General features: G+C 41.5%; 1 protein-coding gene across 1 annotated transcript in view; it reads right to left on the bottom strand.

Annotated features, from left to right (window-relative positions):
* Positions 1-11,397, bottom strand: part of UBE2G2 (ubiquitin-conjugating enzyme E2G 2) — a 57,685-nt gene extending 46,288 nt beyond the window's left edge. The window contains exon 1 of the mRNA XM_006898415.1: positions 11,178-11,397. Within this exon, the coding sequence (XP_006898477.1) occupies positions 11,178-11,397 (220 nt within the window). The remainder of the gene's footprint in view (positions 1-11,177) is intronic.
* Between the last annotated feature and the right edge of the window lie 6,183 nt (positions 11,398-17,580).

Genomic DNA, 17,580 nt, shown 5'->3' with positions numbered 1-17,580 from the left:
GACACACTCATCCCCATTACCCCAGTCACTGAGTCAATCCATCTCATCCCGAGTATTTGTCTCTTGCACTGTGCCTCCACCCTTCCAAGAATGATGTCCCTCTCCAGGGACTGGTCTCTCCTTGCAACATGCCCAAAGTATGTCAGACAAAGCTTCAAAATCCTATCCTCCAAAGAGAAGCATGGTTTCACCCTCTCAAGGAATAACTTGCTTGTTCTCTTAGCAGTCCATGGTATATTCAATACACTTCATCCTTAAGTCATTGTCCAGCTTTCTGATGCATAGCAAGTAACTGCAAAAACCATGGCCTGGGTCAGGCCATGGTCTCCAGACTGGTATCATTGCTCTTCAGTATTCTGGAAAGGCTCTTGACAGCAGATTTTTCCCAATGCAATTTGTCTTTTGATTACCTGGCTGCTAGTACCAAGAGTTAACTGTGGAGCCAAGTAAGCTGAAGCTGTTAACAATCTGAAACTCTTCACTATCATGATGCAGCCAATTGGCCCAGTGGTGAGAATCTTTGTTTTCTGATGTTGAACTTCAATCCGTATTAAAAGCCATGAAGCTGACTATAACTCATTGTGACCCTAAGCACAAGATCCTGCTCCATCTTTTCAATCTCTGATAAACTCAAGTCCATTATTACTGTTACTTTGCCAATCCATCTTGTTAAGGATCTTCCTCTCTTTCACTGACCTGTCAACTTTCACAGCATGTCTTTTTCCAAAGTCTGTTCTGACAACATGCCCAAAAGTATGTGAGATCAAGTTTTACCATCTTTGTCTCCAAGAAGCACCCATTTGCACTTTCTCCAAGGCAAATTTATTCATTCTTTGTGTTGGTGGGATATTTCATACACCACAATTCAAAGGCATTGATTCTACTTCTATCATTTTGCTATTCACTGCCCACCTTGGATCAAGTCTTTAAAATGACATCTTTGCTCCTCAGAGCTTTGGAGATGTCCCTGACAACAGATTTTCCCAGTACCACACATTTTTTGATTTCTTGACTGTTGTTACCAAAACATTGACTGTGAATCCAAGTCAAGTGAAATTATTGCCTACTGGTCCAATGGTGAGCATTTGTTTTTTAAATATTTAGAAATCCACATTGAAAAAAAAAAAAAGAAATCCACATTGAAGGCTGTAGTCTTCGATCTTCTGCAGCAAATACTTCAAGTCTTCTTCCCATTCAGCAACCAAGACTGTATCAACTGCATAGAAGAGGTTGTTGAGTGTTCTTCCAATCTCAATGGTGCAATCTTCTCCACAGAGTCCAGTTTCTCCAATGATTGTTCAGTATACAGATTAAATATGTGCGTAAAATGGACACACCTGACATATACCTTTATTTGAAACCATAATCCCTTGTTTTGTTCGGACCACGTCTTGGTCTAAATATAGGTTTCTTATGAGCACAATGGAGGATTCTGAGATTCTATTCTTCTCAGTGTTAACCATAATTTGTTATAATCCACACTGATGCCTTTATATAGTCATTAAACACAAGTAATCTACTTTCAGCCAATACCTATCAACAAAGATACCTCCTTTGTGCCATGGCCTCTTCTGGATCCAACTTTTAATTTCTTGCAGGTCCATGTTTATGTACTGTTCCAGCTGGTTTTTAATAACCTTCAGCAAGATTTTACTTTTAAGAGATACTAACAATACTATCTAATAATTTCCACATTCTATTGGATCACCCTTTTCAGGAATGGGAACAAATATTAATTTCTTCCAGTCAGCTGACCAGATAGCTGTCTTACAAATTTCCTGGCATAGATTAGTGAGCTAATATATCTTGGGCTGCATCTGCTGAAACATTAATTGGTATTCCATGAATTCCTGGGACCTTATTTTCTGCCAGCTTGACCTTGAAAGCAAACTTTTCAAACACTGTTCATACAACTGGAGCTCAAGATGAAAAGGTAACTGCTCAGGATCAGGAGCAAGAAACATAATGCAAAGGCTCGAAGAGTTCCTTCAAAGTAGAGAGCATATCCTTCCCTTTCTTATTAGTGCAAGACAGGGACCAGCTGCAAGTAGGCTGTGCAAAATAGCAGGCTTTTCTCTGCCATGCATGCCCCCTCTCTGTCACATGGATCCCCTTCTGGCCTCCCCAGAACAAGTTTCCTTTTGGTCATGCATGCCTCTCTGCCTTCATCCTCCCCGCTGCTGGCACAGCTCATAGCCAATATAGCAGCTTCGACTCAGGTCTTAGCTGCATTCCTAGAAGCAGGTTTAAGCTGTTACCACTAACTCTGCCATACAGACCTTTCTGCCACTATGTCTACTGGAGGGCCTCTTCTAAGCATCTTGCTATCTTTATTGTTGCAACTCTTGACTCATGTCACAGCTCTTTTAGTGGGGTCTTCAGCTCTTCTCTCTCCGTTTCTCCTCTTCTGTCTCTCTAGCTTTTCTTTTTTCCAAATCCTCTGTGAGGATGACTGTTGATATAAGTAATCTCCATCAACTCATGGATCAACTTTCAGTCAAACAATAAACAAATGTGTGTTGTTGTTGTTGTTGTTATGTGCCGTCGAGTCACCTGTGACTCATAGTGACCCTATGTACAACACCTCTAAACTCTGCTCTGTCCTGTGCCAATCTCACTGTCTCGGACACACTCATCCTGATTGCCCCAGTCACCGAATAAATCCATCTCCCAGAGGGCCTTCCCCTATTGCGCCTGCCCTCCATCCTCCCAAGCATGATGTCCCTCTCCAAGGACCAATCCCTCCTTACAACATGACCAAAGTATGTCAGACGAAGCCTCAGAATCCTTGCCTCCAAGGAGCAGTCCGATTTAACCCTCTCCAGGATGAATCTGTTTGTTTTTTTAGCAGTTCATGGCACCCTCAGCACTCTTCTCCAACACCAAACCTCAAAAGCATCAATTCTCCTTCTATCCTCCCTGGTCATTGTCCAGCTCTCTGAAACATAATGATTGCAAAGATCATGGCATGTACCAGACGCACCTCAGTCTCCAGAGACACACCGTTGCTCTTGAGTACTTTAGAGAGGTCCCTAACAGCAGATTTTTCCCATCGTAATACGTCTTTTAATCTCCTGGCTGCTGGTGCCAAGAGTGTTGATTGTGGAACCAAGTAGACTAAAGCTGTGAGCAGTCTCAATCTCTTCACCATCCATCCTGATGCTGCCAATTGGTCCAGTGGTGAGAATCTTTGTCTTCTTGACATTGAACCTCAATCTATATTGAAGGCTGCAGTCCCTGACCCGCAGCGGCAAGCATCTCAGGTCCTCCTCAGTTTCAGCAAGCAGGGTTGTGTCATCTGCATAACGGAGATTGTTTCTAGATCTTCCACCAATCCTGATGCAGTTCTCTGCTGATGTGGTGTTACAGTCGTTTTTGGATAATCTTCAGTAGAATCTTGCTTGCATGTGAAATCAACAATATTGTTCTATAGTTTCCACATTCTGTGGCGTCACCTTTCTTTGGAATAGGAACAAATATAGATCTCTTCCAGTCAGTTGGCCAAGTGGCTACTCTCCAGATTTCTTGACACAACTTGTTGAGCACGTCCAGGGCAGCATCTGTTAGCTGACACATGTCAATTGGTAAACCATCTATTCCTGGGGCCTTATTTTTGCTATTTCTTTGAAAGTAGCTTGAACTTCTTCATCACCATAGGCTCTTGGTCATATGTTATTTCATTAAATTCCTCTGTGTCTGCTAATTCCTTTCGCTACAATGACACAGTATATTCTTTCCATCTTCTTTTTATACCTCCTGGATCATTTAATAGTCTGCCTAAAGCATCCTTGATTATAGGAACTCGAGGTTTGAATTTGTTCTTCAGTTCCTTGAACAGCTTGAACTCACTCAGACAAATGTATAGGTAAAAAATAACACCAAGGGAGAAAACTTTAGATCAAACACAGGACACCAAAAGGCAACATCTGCCCACAGATAAAGTTAAGCAAAGAGGAGAGAATAGAAAAGAAGTATAAATGGAAAAGGAAAACACATGGTGGAAGTTACATTGGAGGAACTGCTATTAACATTACAAAATAAAATTTATATAAAATTGTTGAAGTGAGAAACTAATTTGCTCTGTAAGTTTCTACCTAAACCATAATAACAAAGGGAGATGAGACATAAACCCTTTTTCATTTTCAAAGGACAGCTCTCCCCGACCAGGGTCAGACAGACGGTATGTAATTCCCTCATGGACCTAAGTCACATAATCTGCACAACCTAGAGTTACTTCATTTGCATAATAGATTGACTATCACTGCAGGGTGCATGGGAATCACGAGGCATGTTGCAGTCAAAGGCCAGACAAAAGCAACAAGCCATCTGCTTCTTTGCAGTTTATGCAGGAAATATCAATCAACGTAGACAAACAACATAAACCTCAGGAAATGAAAACCACTGCAAAGCCTTGGGGCTTAGTGGAAGAAGTCTCGCAAGCTGATTTACCAAATATTCAAGGCAAAAGTCACATAAAGGAATTTGTTTCACCACAAACATTAAAAATCAGTAAAAGTGCCACTATGATGATGGAATGATGTTGTTATAATGTTGGTAGGTGCCAAAGTGTCCACTACCTAAACTCTAAAAAACTGCTTATCTTGGCTTTAACTTACACCACCCTCACAATCTCTGCCATACTCAAGCCTATCTTTGCAGTCACTGTGCCAGGCCAACTAGCTGACAGTGAGGTTGTTAACAGTAACAGCTTGCTCAGTTCCAGAATCAACACTCCTGGCATCAAACAGGAAATCAAAAGACAAGTTGCCTTAGGTAAATCTGCTGACAGAGACCCTTCCTGAATCCTGAGATGCAATGATGTCCGTTTAGAGACTAAGGTGTGCCTGATCCAGTCTATGGTTTTTACATTTACTTACTATCTATCAGAGAGCTGGACAATGACTAGGGATGACAGAAGGAGAATTGGTGCCTTTGTGGTGCTGGAGAAGAGTACTGAATATACCATGGACTGCTAAAACAACAAAAAGGTTGAGCCTAGAGAGGGTGAAACCAGGCTGCTCCTTGGAGGCAAGGAATCTAAAGCTCCGTCTGACATATTAGGGGCATGTTGCAAAGAGGGTCCAGTCTTTGAAGAGGGACATTATGATTGGGAGAGTGGAGGGACAGTGCAAGAGAAGAAGACTCTCCGTGAGACGGACTGATTCAGTGACTGTGATAATGGTAGTAGGTGTATCAGAGACAATAAGGTTGACTCAAGATAGAGCAGGGTTCAGAGATGTACAAACAGTCACTGTGAGTTGCAGGTGACTTGATGGCACAAAACAACAACAGTTAACTGTGGTGATGTGGAACCAATACCTAGACTTAAGAAGCTACTGTGTGAATACAGCAAGGGAACACTACGTGGTTTGAAATTAAGAAAGGTGTGCTTAAAAAAAAGAGGAAAAAAAAAGAAAGGTGTGCTTCAGGTTGTATCCTTTCTTCATACTTACGCAATTTGTATGCTGAACAAATTATTTAAGAAGATTGACTTTATGATGAAGATTGTGGCATCAGGATTGGAGGAAGACTCATCAATAACCTATGTTATACAGATGATACAACCTTGCTTGTTGAAAGTGAGAAGGACATGAAGCACTAGCTGCAGTAGTCTTCAATATGGATTGCATCTCTATGTTAAGAAAACAAAAATTCTCAACACTGGACTGATAAACAACATCATGATTAATGGAGAAAAGACTGATCCATCTTACTTGGATCAATAATCAATACACTTGGGTACAAGCAATCAGGAGATCAGGATATATATTGCACTGGGTGAGTCTACATTAAGGAATCTCTCCAAATTATTAAGAATCAATGACATTAATTTGAGGACTAAGGAGAGTCTGAGTCGGGCCACAGTCTTCTCAATCACTTGCTGTGTTGCTAAGAGCTGAACAAAGAATGATAGAAGAAGTGATGCCTTTGAACTGAGGTGTTGGAGAAGAGTGTTGAATGCCCCATGGATGGCCAAAAGGACAAAGAGATACACCTTAGAGAAAGTGTAGCCAGAATGCTCCTTGGTATCAAGGATGACAAAGGTTCATCTCACATACTCTGGGCATGTTGCCACACAAGGCTATTCCTTAGAAAGTGATATCATGCTTGGAAAGGCAGAGAGTCAGCGAAAGAGAGGAAGACACCCAATGAGATAGCATGACATAGTGGCTGCAGTAATTTGTCAGAGACGATGAAGATGGCACAGGACAGAACAGGGTTCATAGCTGTTGTTCACAAAATTGCAGAGTTACACTCAACTTGGTGGCACCTAAGAACAAGAATAGGAATTGGCAGAACAACAAATGAGATAGTTAAACAAATGGGTACAAGCTAAAAACCTTCACTCATCTATACAAAATACCTACCTGGTCAACTGACTGGAAGAGATCATTTGTGTCCATTCAAAGAAAAACTACTTGGACTCACCTAACAAAATCTTAAAAGCCTGACAGGAAAGGAACAAACTCTTTTCAAGAACCTTAACCCAGAATAAAACTCAAGTAGATTTTCAGAGTAAAGTAATAATCAACATCCAACAAGGAAAAACTTTCATTGTAACATTCAATCTGATATCAACTAAAACACCAAACCCATTGTTGTGGAGGAGTTTATGCCCACTCTTAATGATTTCTAGTGTTAGAGACATCTAGAGTATTCAAGGCTATGAATTTTACGAAGCAAATAGCTTCCATGGAAGTCTTCTTCCACAGTAGTGCCAGGTGGACACAACCAACCTTTTGTTTAGTCTCATTTTCCTTTGTCATCAGGTCAAAACCAACCTAGGGCTGACCACCCACATTCTCAGAGGCTATAAATCACACAGGACAAGACTGCTTATCTTTCTCCCACTTTGTAGACAAGTACAAACCATGCCACCCAGGGATCTCCACAAAAAAGTAACCCTGGGTAGTCATTTGATTTTTCTAAGTCAAAATTTTACTACTACAAAAAAGTTGAATTAGCAAGTTATAAATGTTGTAAACTTTTTTACAACAATTTTAAGGAAAAGGGTAGCTGCTGTGGCTGTTATATATTTTTATTATATATAAGCAAACACTACATGACATTGGGTTCCTTGATTTGAAAGTTGAGGGTCATGGTTTTATGGGGCAATCCAGTTAAGTGGCCTAATAACTTGTTAAATGCTTTTAATTCTACCTCCTAGTTCACTGCACTGTGATGAGGGTGAGAGGTTTACAAGTCTGCAAGCAGACATCCGCGACAAAACTGGTCTTTGATATACCTGAAGGAGAAGAGTGTCAGAAAAAGGATGTGGAATATTGTCCACTTAGGTGCCTCCATGAACAACTGCCTCCTTTGCTATGAAATCAGAACTATATAGTGTCCAACTACCATTAATGAACACTGAGATCAAAGACTTAATAATAAAAGAATCTTGACCAAGAGGGGGAAAAAATACAGAACATAATTTCAACTCATGTACGCCAGAATGCCTAAACCATGAAGACTAGATGAACTGCTGAAACTACTGCCCTGAGTTAATCTTTAAATATTACATAAAAAAAATGTCCACTGAAGTCTTCTTAAAACTAAGTAATAGTTAGCTTACCTAGTTTTTTGTTGCTGTTAGGTGCTGCTGAGTATGACTCACAGTTACACTATGAACAAAAGATCTAACCTCTGTCCTATCCTGCACCATCCTCACAATTCCTGATACACAAGAAACCATCGCAGCAGTGTCAATTCACCTAGTTGACGGTCTTCCTCTCCTTCATCAACCCTCCACCCTTAACACCATCACATACTTCTCCAAGGAATAGCACCTCTTAGCAACATGCCCAAAGCATGTGGGTTCAAACGTCATCATTCTTGTCCCCAAAGAGCTCTCTGGCTGCACCCTCTCCAAGACACATCCATTTGTTCTCTTGGTCATCCATGAGATGTTCAGTGTTGTTCTCCAACACCAAAGCTCAAAAGCATCAACTCTTCTTCTGTCCTCCTTATTCATTATCCAGCTTTCAAATATATAGCAAATAATGGGAAAGACCATGGCCTGACTAAGATGCACTTTGGTCCTTAATAATTTGAAGGGGTCCCTAACTGCAGATTTTCCCTGTGTAATATGTCTGTTTATTTCCTGAATTCTGGTATCAAGGATTTAATTATGGATCCAAGAAAGAAGAAGCTGTTGACAGTTTTCAAACTCCTCTCCACCCATCATGACACTGCCTATCAGTCAGTGGTAAGAATTTTTTTTCTTGATATTGAGATGAAAGCCACACAGAAGGCTGCATTCCTTGATCCAATCCTGATGCCACACCCCTCTTCATAGAATCCAGCTTCTTGGCTAACGTGTTCAGCATACAGAGTGAATAGGTATAGAGAGGAAATTTCTTGGATAATGTGCTTATTAGCATACAGATTGAATAGGTATGGAGAGGGAATACAACCCTGATGCACTCCCATTTCAATTTTAAAGAATGCAGTGGTCCCCTGCTCTGTTCATACAACAGCCCCCTGGTCCAGGTACAGGTTCCACAAAAGCACAATTAAGTGCTCAGAATTCAGCCACAACTTGTTATCATGCACACAAATGCTTTTGTTTTAATTAAGAGATGCAGCCCTGGAGCCACTCACCAGTCTGTGCCAAGAAATCTGGAGGAGAGTAGTTTGGCCAATGAATTGGAAGAGCTCCACATTTGTTCCTATTCCCAAGAAAAGTGATCCAAATGAATGTGGAAACTACCAAACAATCTCATTAATATCACATGCATGCAAGCAAAATACTGCTGAAGATCATTCAAAAACTGGTAGGAGAGTACACAGATAGGGAACTGCCCAAAGCTCAAGCAGGATTTAGAAAAGGCCACGGTACCAGGGATATTGCGGCAAATGTCAGATGGACTCTGGCTGAAAGTAAGGAATACCAGAAGAATGTCTATTTCTGCTTTACTGACTATGAGAGGCATTTGACTGTGCAATCACAACAAGTTTTTTGTTTGGTTTGGGTTTGTTTTTAAAGAAAAGGACTGCCTAGAGCATTACATTCTTTAAAGATCCAGATAGGATCAAATTGACAACAGAAATTCAAAAGATTAGATAGAAACCTTAAGGGCAGTGAGTGTATGTTAGTGGCAAAGGAATAACTCAGAAATAAGGGTAAGAATGATTGAACAATTCAAAGAATGTAATTCATGTCACTAAATAGTACTGGAGAAACTACTGAATTGGTATATGTGTTGTTGTGGATATAAGCAACAACAAAAGCAATAAAGTAACATTTAAAACACAGTACCAGCTAGTACAACCAGAAATACACAACAATAGTACAGAGGGGGGAAAGACCAGAGGTAAAGACTAAGCATTTTGAGGAGAAATAATAATGACAATGCAAAAATTCAGTTAGGACGTTTAAGCATAAAAATAAGTGCTTAAAACAAACCAAACATTATTACAGAGAAATAACTGATTAGACACTGTAGATCAAATTAATATGAGGGCACAGAAGTATAAACCAAAATGAAACACAGAAAGACTAAAAAAAAGAAAATAACAGAACATTAGTTGAGCTGTGAAAGAACATCAAGTGGCTTACAATTATATGTTATAATACCCTAACAGAAGGGATTTCTGGTGGCCTAATGCTAAGAGGCTGTGCTACAATCCCAAAGAATCTACAAGCTGCTCCACAGGCGAAAGATGGTCAATCTCCTCTGAAAACACACCCAGAGGATCGATCAACAAGGAGAGGGAAGAACAGTGAAAAAAAAAATATTTTGGGCAAAAAATAGCTAAAAATTTCTCAAATTTTATTAAAATTATATCCAAAAACAACAGATGTATAGTAACTCCAAAGCACAAGTAACCACAAAACATTTCAAAAACCCAAAATACAACAAGGAAATGAGGGAAAAAACCCAAAACAAACCAACTGATGGCCATGGGGTCAGAACTGACTCATAGCTGACCCTCAAGCAGCTTTTCAAAGTGGCAAATCACACAGGACACTGTCCATCTTCGTCCAACCGAGCCACTTAGTAGACTGGATTCAAACGACCAGAAAGCCACCTTAGGGTTCCTTGGTACACCTCTATGGTACACTCCACGAGAGCTCTCCATAATAAAACTGCTTAAAATTAGCTATAAACAGAAAATATTAAAAGTGGACGGGAGAAAAAGGCACATATGGAAAAAAATTTAAATAATAACGTTCTCATTAGAAATAATACAAGCCACTCCCCCCAAAAATAAAAAGGGATGCAACGTCTAGTCCTTAAAATAAGAAATGGGGATAAAAAGAAAAACTGGCAATCCAAAATTCTTAACTCAAGAAAAAGTATGTTTTAAAGCAAAAGTGAAACTACACTTCTAGGCATACAACAACTAAAAGAATGCATCATCAGAAAACCTACACTGTAAGAAACGTTACAAAGAAGGCCATTAAACAGGCAATGATATCAGGTGGAAATCTGGATCAATACAAAGGATCAAAGAGCACTCAAAATGCTCATGAGTAAACAAAACGATTCCTTTTTTTCATACTATTTCGATCTCGTTTAACAATAATTACTCATTCAAGACAAGATTAACGGGCAAGGTTATTTACTATTGGTGAACAAGCAAGCATGATTCAGTGGTTTAACGAGTCCGGGACTCCCACATCGGAACTAATTTAAGCACGTACACAGCTGGCACAAGGAGCCCTCGTGGCAGAGAGCTGGGACGCTAAGAGAAAGGTTGGCAGTTAAGACTACACCACTTGCTGTGCGGGAGAAAGACGGGCTGTTTCCTTTCGCAAAAGTTTTTTTTGGCAGCTGACACAAGGGTGATCTAGCGCCTTTCCCCGACCTCTGCCTCCTCACACCCTCACACCATGCCCTAAGGGTCCACGGCTGTAATGTCCACCACAAATTTTAGGTCCTACCCCCAGACCAATACCGGAAGACCAGGGCAGTGTTGGGGGAGGATCCGCCTGTCTCACCCTGAGACTTGACACCAAGAGGCCGAGTCGGCACAGCTGGATGTGTCCAGTCTCGGGACAGAGGGGAACGGGAGATCCGAGGCCTGCTGCTGACCGGCTGTCAGGACGAAAATAAAAGGGCTAGGGGCTGGCCAGCCGGCTCCGGCCCGCCAGGGATCTGCTGGGGGTAGATGGGAAGGCCCACAAATGGGGCTTGGGCGTCGGGAAAGCCAGCACGGGACCCCGAGCTCACGTTTGTACTCAGCCATCAGCCTCTTGAGCGCCGTCCCCGCCATCGTCCGGGTAACAGCCGTTCTCAGCGGCCTTGCTTCATAAACGCTCGTCCCTCCCGCTTCCACATCTGCGGCTGTTTCCGGGTCGCCACCCAGACCGGAGAAGCTCTTCCGGGTCGCAAAATTAGCACACGCGTGCGTGTAGTCACGGCATTCGTCGTGTGGAGCGCGTGTCTGCATCTCTGACCGCTTCTTCTACCCACGGTCCACATTCAGACAAAGACGCGGGGATCCCCTGTTACCCAGGGGCTCGGCGTGGGGCGGCAGAGGACAGGGCGAAAGAGATCCCTGCGATCAGTGCTGTCCCGACTCCCCGGGAAGGTCCCTTATTCACCACATACTCCGGTTTAACGTGGGAACATGAGCTGCCCCGAGTTTTGTTAATTATTGTGTTTTATTTTAGCTATATGCAAATTAATCTGTCTCATTTAGACGGATAAAATCAACGACTGCTACTGTGAGGATCATGTGAGCCGAGGAATGCGAGTTCGAGAGTAGGGCAGGGAGGATCCAGAGAGCCGAGATGTTGCTGGAGCTGGGGCGGGGGTGGGGTGGGGTGGACAGTGAGCAGTAACCTCTCCCTGGCTCTGCTCCACCCTGGAGCCGGCTCTGGGCAGTTCTGATGGTGGAGCGGATATTATTCCTAATGTGTTCTAATGACACTCTCACTTAAAATTAACACTAGCACGTTGGTCTATTACAGGGAGGTGACTTTGCTGTCTGTCTCCTTTTCATTAAAGACTTTAATTCTTAAGGCCCAGCTGAGGCTTAAGATATTTGATGTTCTTTTAGAATAAAATCAAGCAGGGTTTATTATTTTAGAGCATAGAAGATTGGTGATTGTGGTGGTGTTTTCCAGGTTCTTGAACTAGTTCATTCTTACATGGTAAGAATCGCCAGGGGACTCTGTTAAATTCTAGATTTCTGATTCAGTAAAGGCAAATTCTCAGAAGGGAGTAAAACCAGAATGAACTGATTCAAAACTTCATTCAGGTAGTTCAGATTCCCAGAATTGCTCCTCAGCAGTTCTAAATCAGAAGAGCTGCGAGAACCCCATGTTAGGCCAAGTGGTGGTGCTGGGCTGCCTTTGCCTGCCTGCCTGCCAGCCCTCCTGACAAAAGTGACCCTAGGGTGGTAGATCACTCAAGAGCAGAGGTCTTCTAGACTTAACAACCACCTTCTCTGTTGACTCATAGCAACCCTACAAACAAAAGATTTGAGCCCTGTGCCATCCACACACTTCCTGACACACAAGAGCCTATTGCAGCAGTCACTGTGTCAGTCCACCTAGTTGAGGGTCTTCCTCTCCATCGCCAACCCTCCACCCTTCCCAGCATCATGTCCCTCTCCAAAGAATAGCCCCTCCTAGCTACATGTCCCAAGTATATAAGGCAAAGCCTCATCATTCTTGACTCCGGTGTACCCTCTTCAAGACATATCTTCATTATCTTGGCCATCTATGGAATGTTCAGTGCTTTTCTCCAACATCACAGCTCAAAAGTGTCAATTTTCTGTCATCCTTACTCATTGTCCAGCTCTCAGACGGTTAGCAAATAATTAGGAAGACCATGCCCTGAATCAGACACACCTTAGTCCTCAAACTGACATCACTAGTCCTCAATAATTTGGAGAGGTCCCTAACTGTAGATTTTCCCAGTGCAATGTGTCTTCTTATTTCCTGACTGCTGGTACCAAAGGTGTTAATTGTGGTTCCAAGCAAGATGAAGCGTTGACAGTTTGAGCATCCTCTCCATCCATCATGACACTGCCTGACAGTGCAGTGGTAAGAATCTTTTTTTTGTATATTGAAATATATTATACTGTATTCCTTTATATTCTGCAACAAGTGCTTCTGTTAACCCACTCCCATTTGTGTTCTTTCCCCAATACCTCAAGAGGGCTGATAAGAGATTAATCTTCCTCCAACTCTCCCATTGCCTTAGTTTCTCCAGCTTCTACAATTGTGCAAAGTTAATTCCTATCACCAGCAAGTCCTTTTTCCATTGTATAGATTCTACTCCCAACTGACCTACTGGGATTGGATGATCTAGTTATGGTTCTCAAAACTCCTATAAAGGACTTTTAGGGAAGTAAACACATTTAGTATTTTGTGGTTATGATGTATGGATTTTAAAAAAGAAGCAACCCTCACCTCTTGCCTGGATTATTGCATTAGCCCCTTAGAGCCTCCCTTTCCCTTTAACATACACATGACCTATTTAAAGGACATCAGATCATACTAACACCTTGCTGTTCCAATTTTCCCTATAGTGATTATGATGCTGCCTCATTCAGACTCCACTCCAGCACCCCATATGCTCTTAGTCATTGCTGGCAGGCAGATCCTGACATCTCTTCACTAGATGATCTCAACGTTTGGGAAATACTTTTCCTCCTTATAGTCCCTAATTTCTCCTGTTCTCCGTATCTTTCTAGTCTGTCAAATGATGCCATCTCAGTATGGCTGGCCTGCCCATCCCCAACTTAAAACTGCAACCCCTACCTGCCACAGTAAGCTGCTGAGAGCTGGACAATGAGTAACAATGAGAAGTGATGTCCTTGAGCTTTGGTGTAGTCAGTTTGAAGACTAAGGTGCATGTGATTCAGGCCATTGTCTTTTCAATCACTTCCTATGCATCTGCAAGCTGGACAATGATGACAGAAGTGTCATTTGAATTATGGTGGTGAAGACTGAGCATATCTCACAAAATGCCAACAGATGTCTTGAGAAAAGTGCAGCCAGTGTGTTCCTTAGAGGTAGAGATGGGTGAAGTTTCGTCTCATATTCTTAGAGCATATATTTCGGAAAAAGAATATTGCTTGGAAAGGTGGAGGGTCAGCAGAAGAAAGGAAGGTCTTCTATGAGATTAACTGATAACAGTGAATGCATTAATGGGCTCAAATGCATCAGGGATGATAAGGATGGTAAAATATAGGACAAGGTTCAGATCTGTTGTTTATAAGGCTGCAGCTGCTATGAGTTGCTGTACTGAACAACTTGGAGTTGCTGTGATGCTAAACACTATTCCACAGTCGTGTCAAATACCATAAGGGTTACTCATTATGTACAATGGTTGGATGAGCTTCCAGATTGATTCATGTTGGGAAGCAGGAGTAACATCCATTTCCTAAACTAGATGCCTCTGGAAACTCTACAAACTCCTATAAATGTACAGAAATTATGTTAATTATAGAACAGAATTCAGGTCTTTTGTGCAAAGCTTACTCTGAGTCATATTTGTCTCGACAACACTTCACCACTGCTAAATGAGACTAGTGCTGTTCTACCTGGAGAAACATTCTTCCACTTTGTACATCACACTGTCAATGTGCTGTATGAGATAACCTGGGTGTGCTATGATATTGAACCCTGTGCCACAGGGATATTAAATAGCACAATAGCTATGCAAAGGCATTAGGTCTTTTGTTCACAGTGTCACCACTACGAGAGTCAACCTCACTCGACGGCAATCAACAACACAAAAACAACATGAGTTGCACTGACAACAGTAGCTATGAACCACTCACCTCACCTCCCAAGCCTTTACCCTTCCCCTATTTCTTCCAACACTTCTCCTTCTATACTATCAAATTTATTAATACCCTGTATTAAACTATTTCCTCTAACCAAAAGGGCAATAGTTTAGCCTCTGTATACAGGACAGTTGTGTTCAGTATTTGCTAAGTAAATGAAATTTAAAAATACAAACATAATTTATATGTTTGTATGTTTCAGGGTAGAAATGTCACCAAATTTCAGTCCAACACTGATGGTCAGCATGGTATGACATAAAAATAATGTGGCAGTTAAGAAAGGTTTTACTCCTTCCCTTTGAGTCATAACTGGCTCATAGCTGATCCTCCAGCTAGCTGGTTTTCAGATGCTGTAAACTGTACCAAAACTGCCCAGAGCAGCTTGTGAAGCTGAACTGGGCACCTTAGGTTGGCAGCACAACTTCCTACTCAGGAGGCCACCAGAGCTCCTGATGATACTTTCAGGGACTATAAAAAAAGTAATGAATTCATACAAATACTTTAAAATGTTTAAAATATTTAAAAATACTTTTAAAAAAAATGTTCCTCCACCACCACAGATATTGTCCTTTTCCTCTGTGACCAAAAATCACACCCAAGCCCCAAAGCAGTCTCCAAGACCCACCCCACTCATTCCTACTAAAGGAAGGCAATTTCCCTTTTGCAGTTAAAGGAAAAACAAGCGATGAAAGGCATCAACATTGTGACACTCAAAACAGGTGAGCACACCACTTGCATCTCTTCCAGATGTCATTTTCTAATGTACTTGGAAGCACTGTGCATATCCCTCAACACAAGGAGTGTGATCTTGTCTATTATCAGTAATAATTTCAGCTTCCAGTAGCAGAAACTCAAAATATGAGGTACTTAAAAATGAAATGTCTCTCAAGTAGATTCTCTAAGGCTGACATCTTCAGGAAGCCAGTCTGCCAATGCTCAAACACCAAAAATCAAACTGGCTGCCATCAAATTGATTCAAACCCATAAGCAACCCATAGCCCCAAATGATTTTGAAGGTTGTAACTCTTTATAAGCACTGACTACCTTTCTCCTGCAGAACTGGTGGGTTCAAGCTCTTTGGTTAGCAGTTCAAATCTTGACCCACTGTGCCACCAGGGCTCCTTCCTCAGGGCTCATTTTTCCTTTACCTGAATTTAAAATTGAACTTAAGTCTATGTATGTATTTATTGCTACATCTGGCTATTCTAAACTCAGATCAATTGGCACTGGTTGTCCAAGTGTTCTAAGTAGCAGACAGGCAAGTATCTTTCCATATACATTGGGCAGGAAACAAGCTTAGAACAAAATGTCTCTGACATCCCTGGCAATTTTAGTTCTAATGGATAAAAAAGACCTTACAGCTTAACTCGTGTTTTATGATACAGCTTTAATCTATGACAAGTCTCAAACTGAGGACATGTGTGGCACAGCTCAGTGAACCAGTGTTCTAGTCAGTCTGGGAATGAAGAGTTTTCAGGATTTGTGACTTTATTAAGTGATAAAACTGAGGAGTCTCGTAACAAGGCATACTCTTCCTGAAGCACCAATTTAACCGCAAGATTCTATAAATTAGGTTTATGTAATTCAATTTAATATCAATACTGTTTTATCAATTATTCCTGACGCAGAACTTTCAGGAGGTCTTAAGACAAAGGCAACTTGGAGGGTATTTCCTCTTTCCTTCAATGTTAGATGTTCATGGTAAAACTAGGAGTTCCTGGCTCCCAGGCAGCCAAGACAACTCAGTTTTTCTACCTGTTCTTGGGGACATACCTCTTCTTATACAACCACCTCTTACTTCTACCATCAAGACTTGGAAGTCACTCAAGCTCTATATTATTCCCTGATTTAATCTCTTCAGCCTTCTGAGTGCCAACTGCCAGCTGAGATGCACTCTGTATCTCTAACTGCCTGAACTTTGACCTTGTGCTCCCTTCCATTGGTAAACAGCTCCAGTATTATCAACTCTGGTGCTGCCACAGATGTACTAGGAAAAGTGGAAGTCAAATTATTATCAATTCATTTTCACTTCAACACATTAATGAGCAAAATGTAAGTTTAAGTAAATTTAAAAAAAATTTAAAAAATGGGAAGCCCCCCACAAATGCCCAGATTCACCTGCCCTACACCTACCCTCTTCCGTTAGAGAAGTCAAAGGAGGAAATGGCCATCTCGTGTGATGACTGCAGAACCCTTGTGAGGCGAGAACCTGCCTCAAAACGGACAGCACCTGCTTCAGGGGGGAGAACACAGCCCAGTGGCAAGGGCTACAGGTAGAGATGAGTCTTCAATGGTGAGCTTTTCATCAAAGTTTCTGAGTGCTTCCAGTGTCTTATAAATACTGAACTGTGACAGATGTGTCCCCAGCCTTCAGATGCTGTGTTTAACAGAAGCCAAGAGACAGAATACCAAACTATATTTACTGTTTACAGTAGTAAAGGACAACAAATAATGTACAAATTGGTGAATAAACACAACAGAGCCAACAAACATCCCACCCCTGCCCACTCAGCAAACTACAAAGGTAGCAAACATTTTTAGCAAGATTTCAAACAAGCAAGAATGATGAATCATGTGACACTGCCAGATGACTACAAAAAGCAGAGAATGGCCATCAAGCAGCAACAAACCCTACTGAAGAACAAGAGGCAGACGATGAGACTTTTAATTGATATAGATCCCAAAATAGTTCACAGAACTGAAATCACCATACTAATGCATAAATTCAATACATATTTGGAAAGCAGCGGAGCAAAAATCTGTGAGAATAACGAAGTCATCTTTCCATGGGTTTCATTTGTTACATTTCAGAGCTCTTGTACACAACAA

The sequence above is a fragment of the Elephantulus edwardii genome, unplaced genomic scaffold (genome assembly GCF_000299155.1).
Source record: "Elephantulus edwardii isolate Elephantulus edwardi_28Jun2011 unplaced genomic scaffold, EleEdw1.0 scaffold00228, whole genome shotgun sequence".
Classification (NCBI taxonomy): Eukaryota; Metazoa; Chordata; class Mammalia; order Macroscelidea; family Macroscelididae; genus Elephantulus; species Elephantulus edwardii.
Note: the sequence above shows the minus strand (reverse complement) of the source record. Positions and strands in the feature narration are given on the sequence as shown.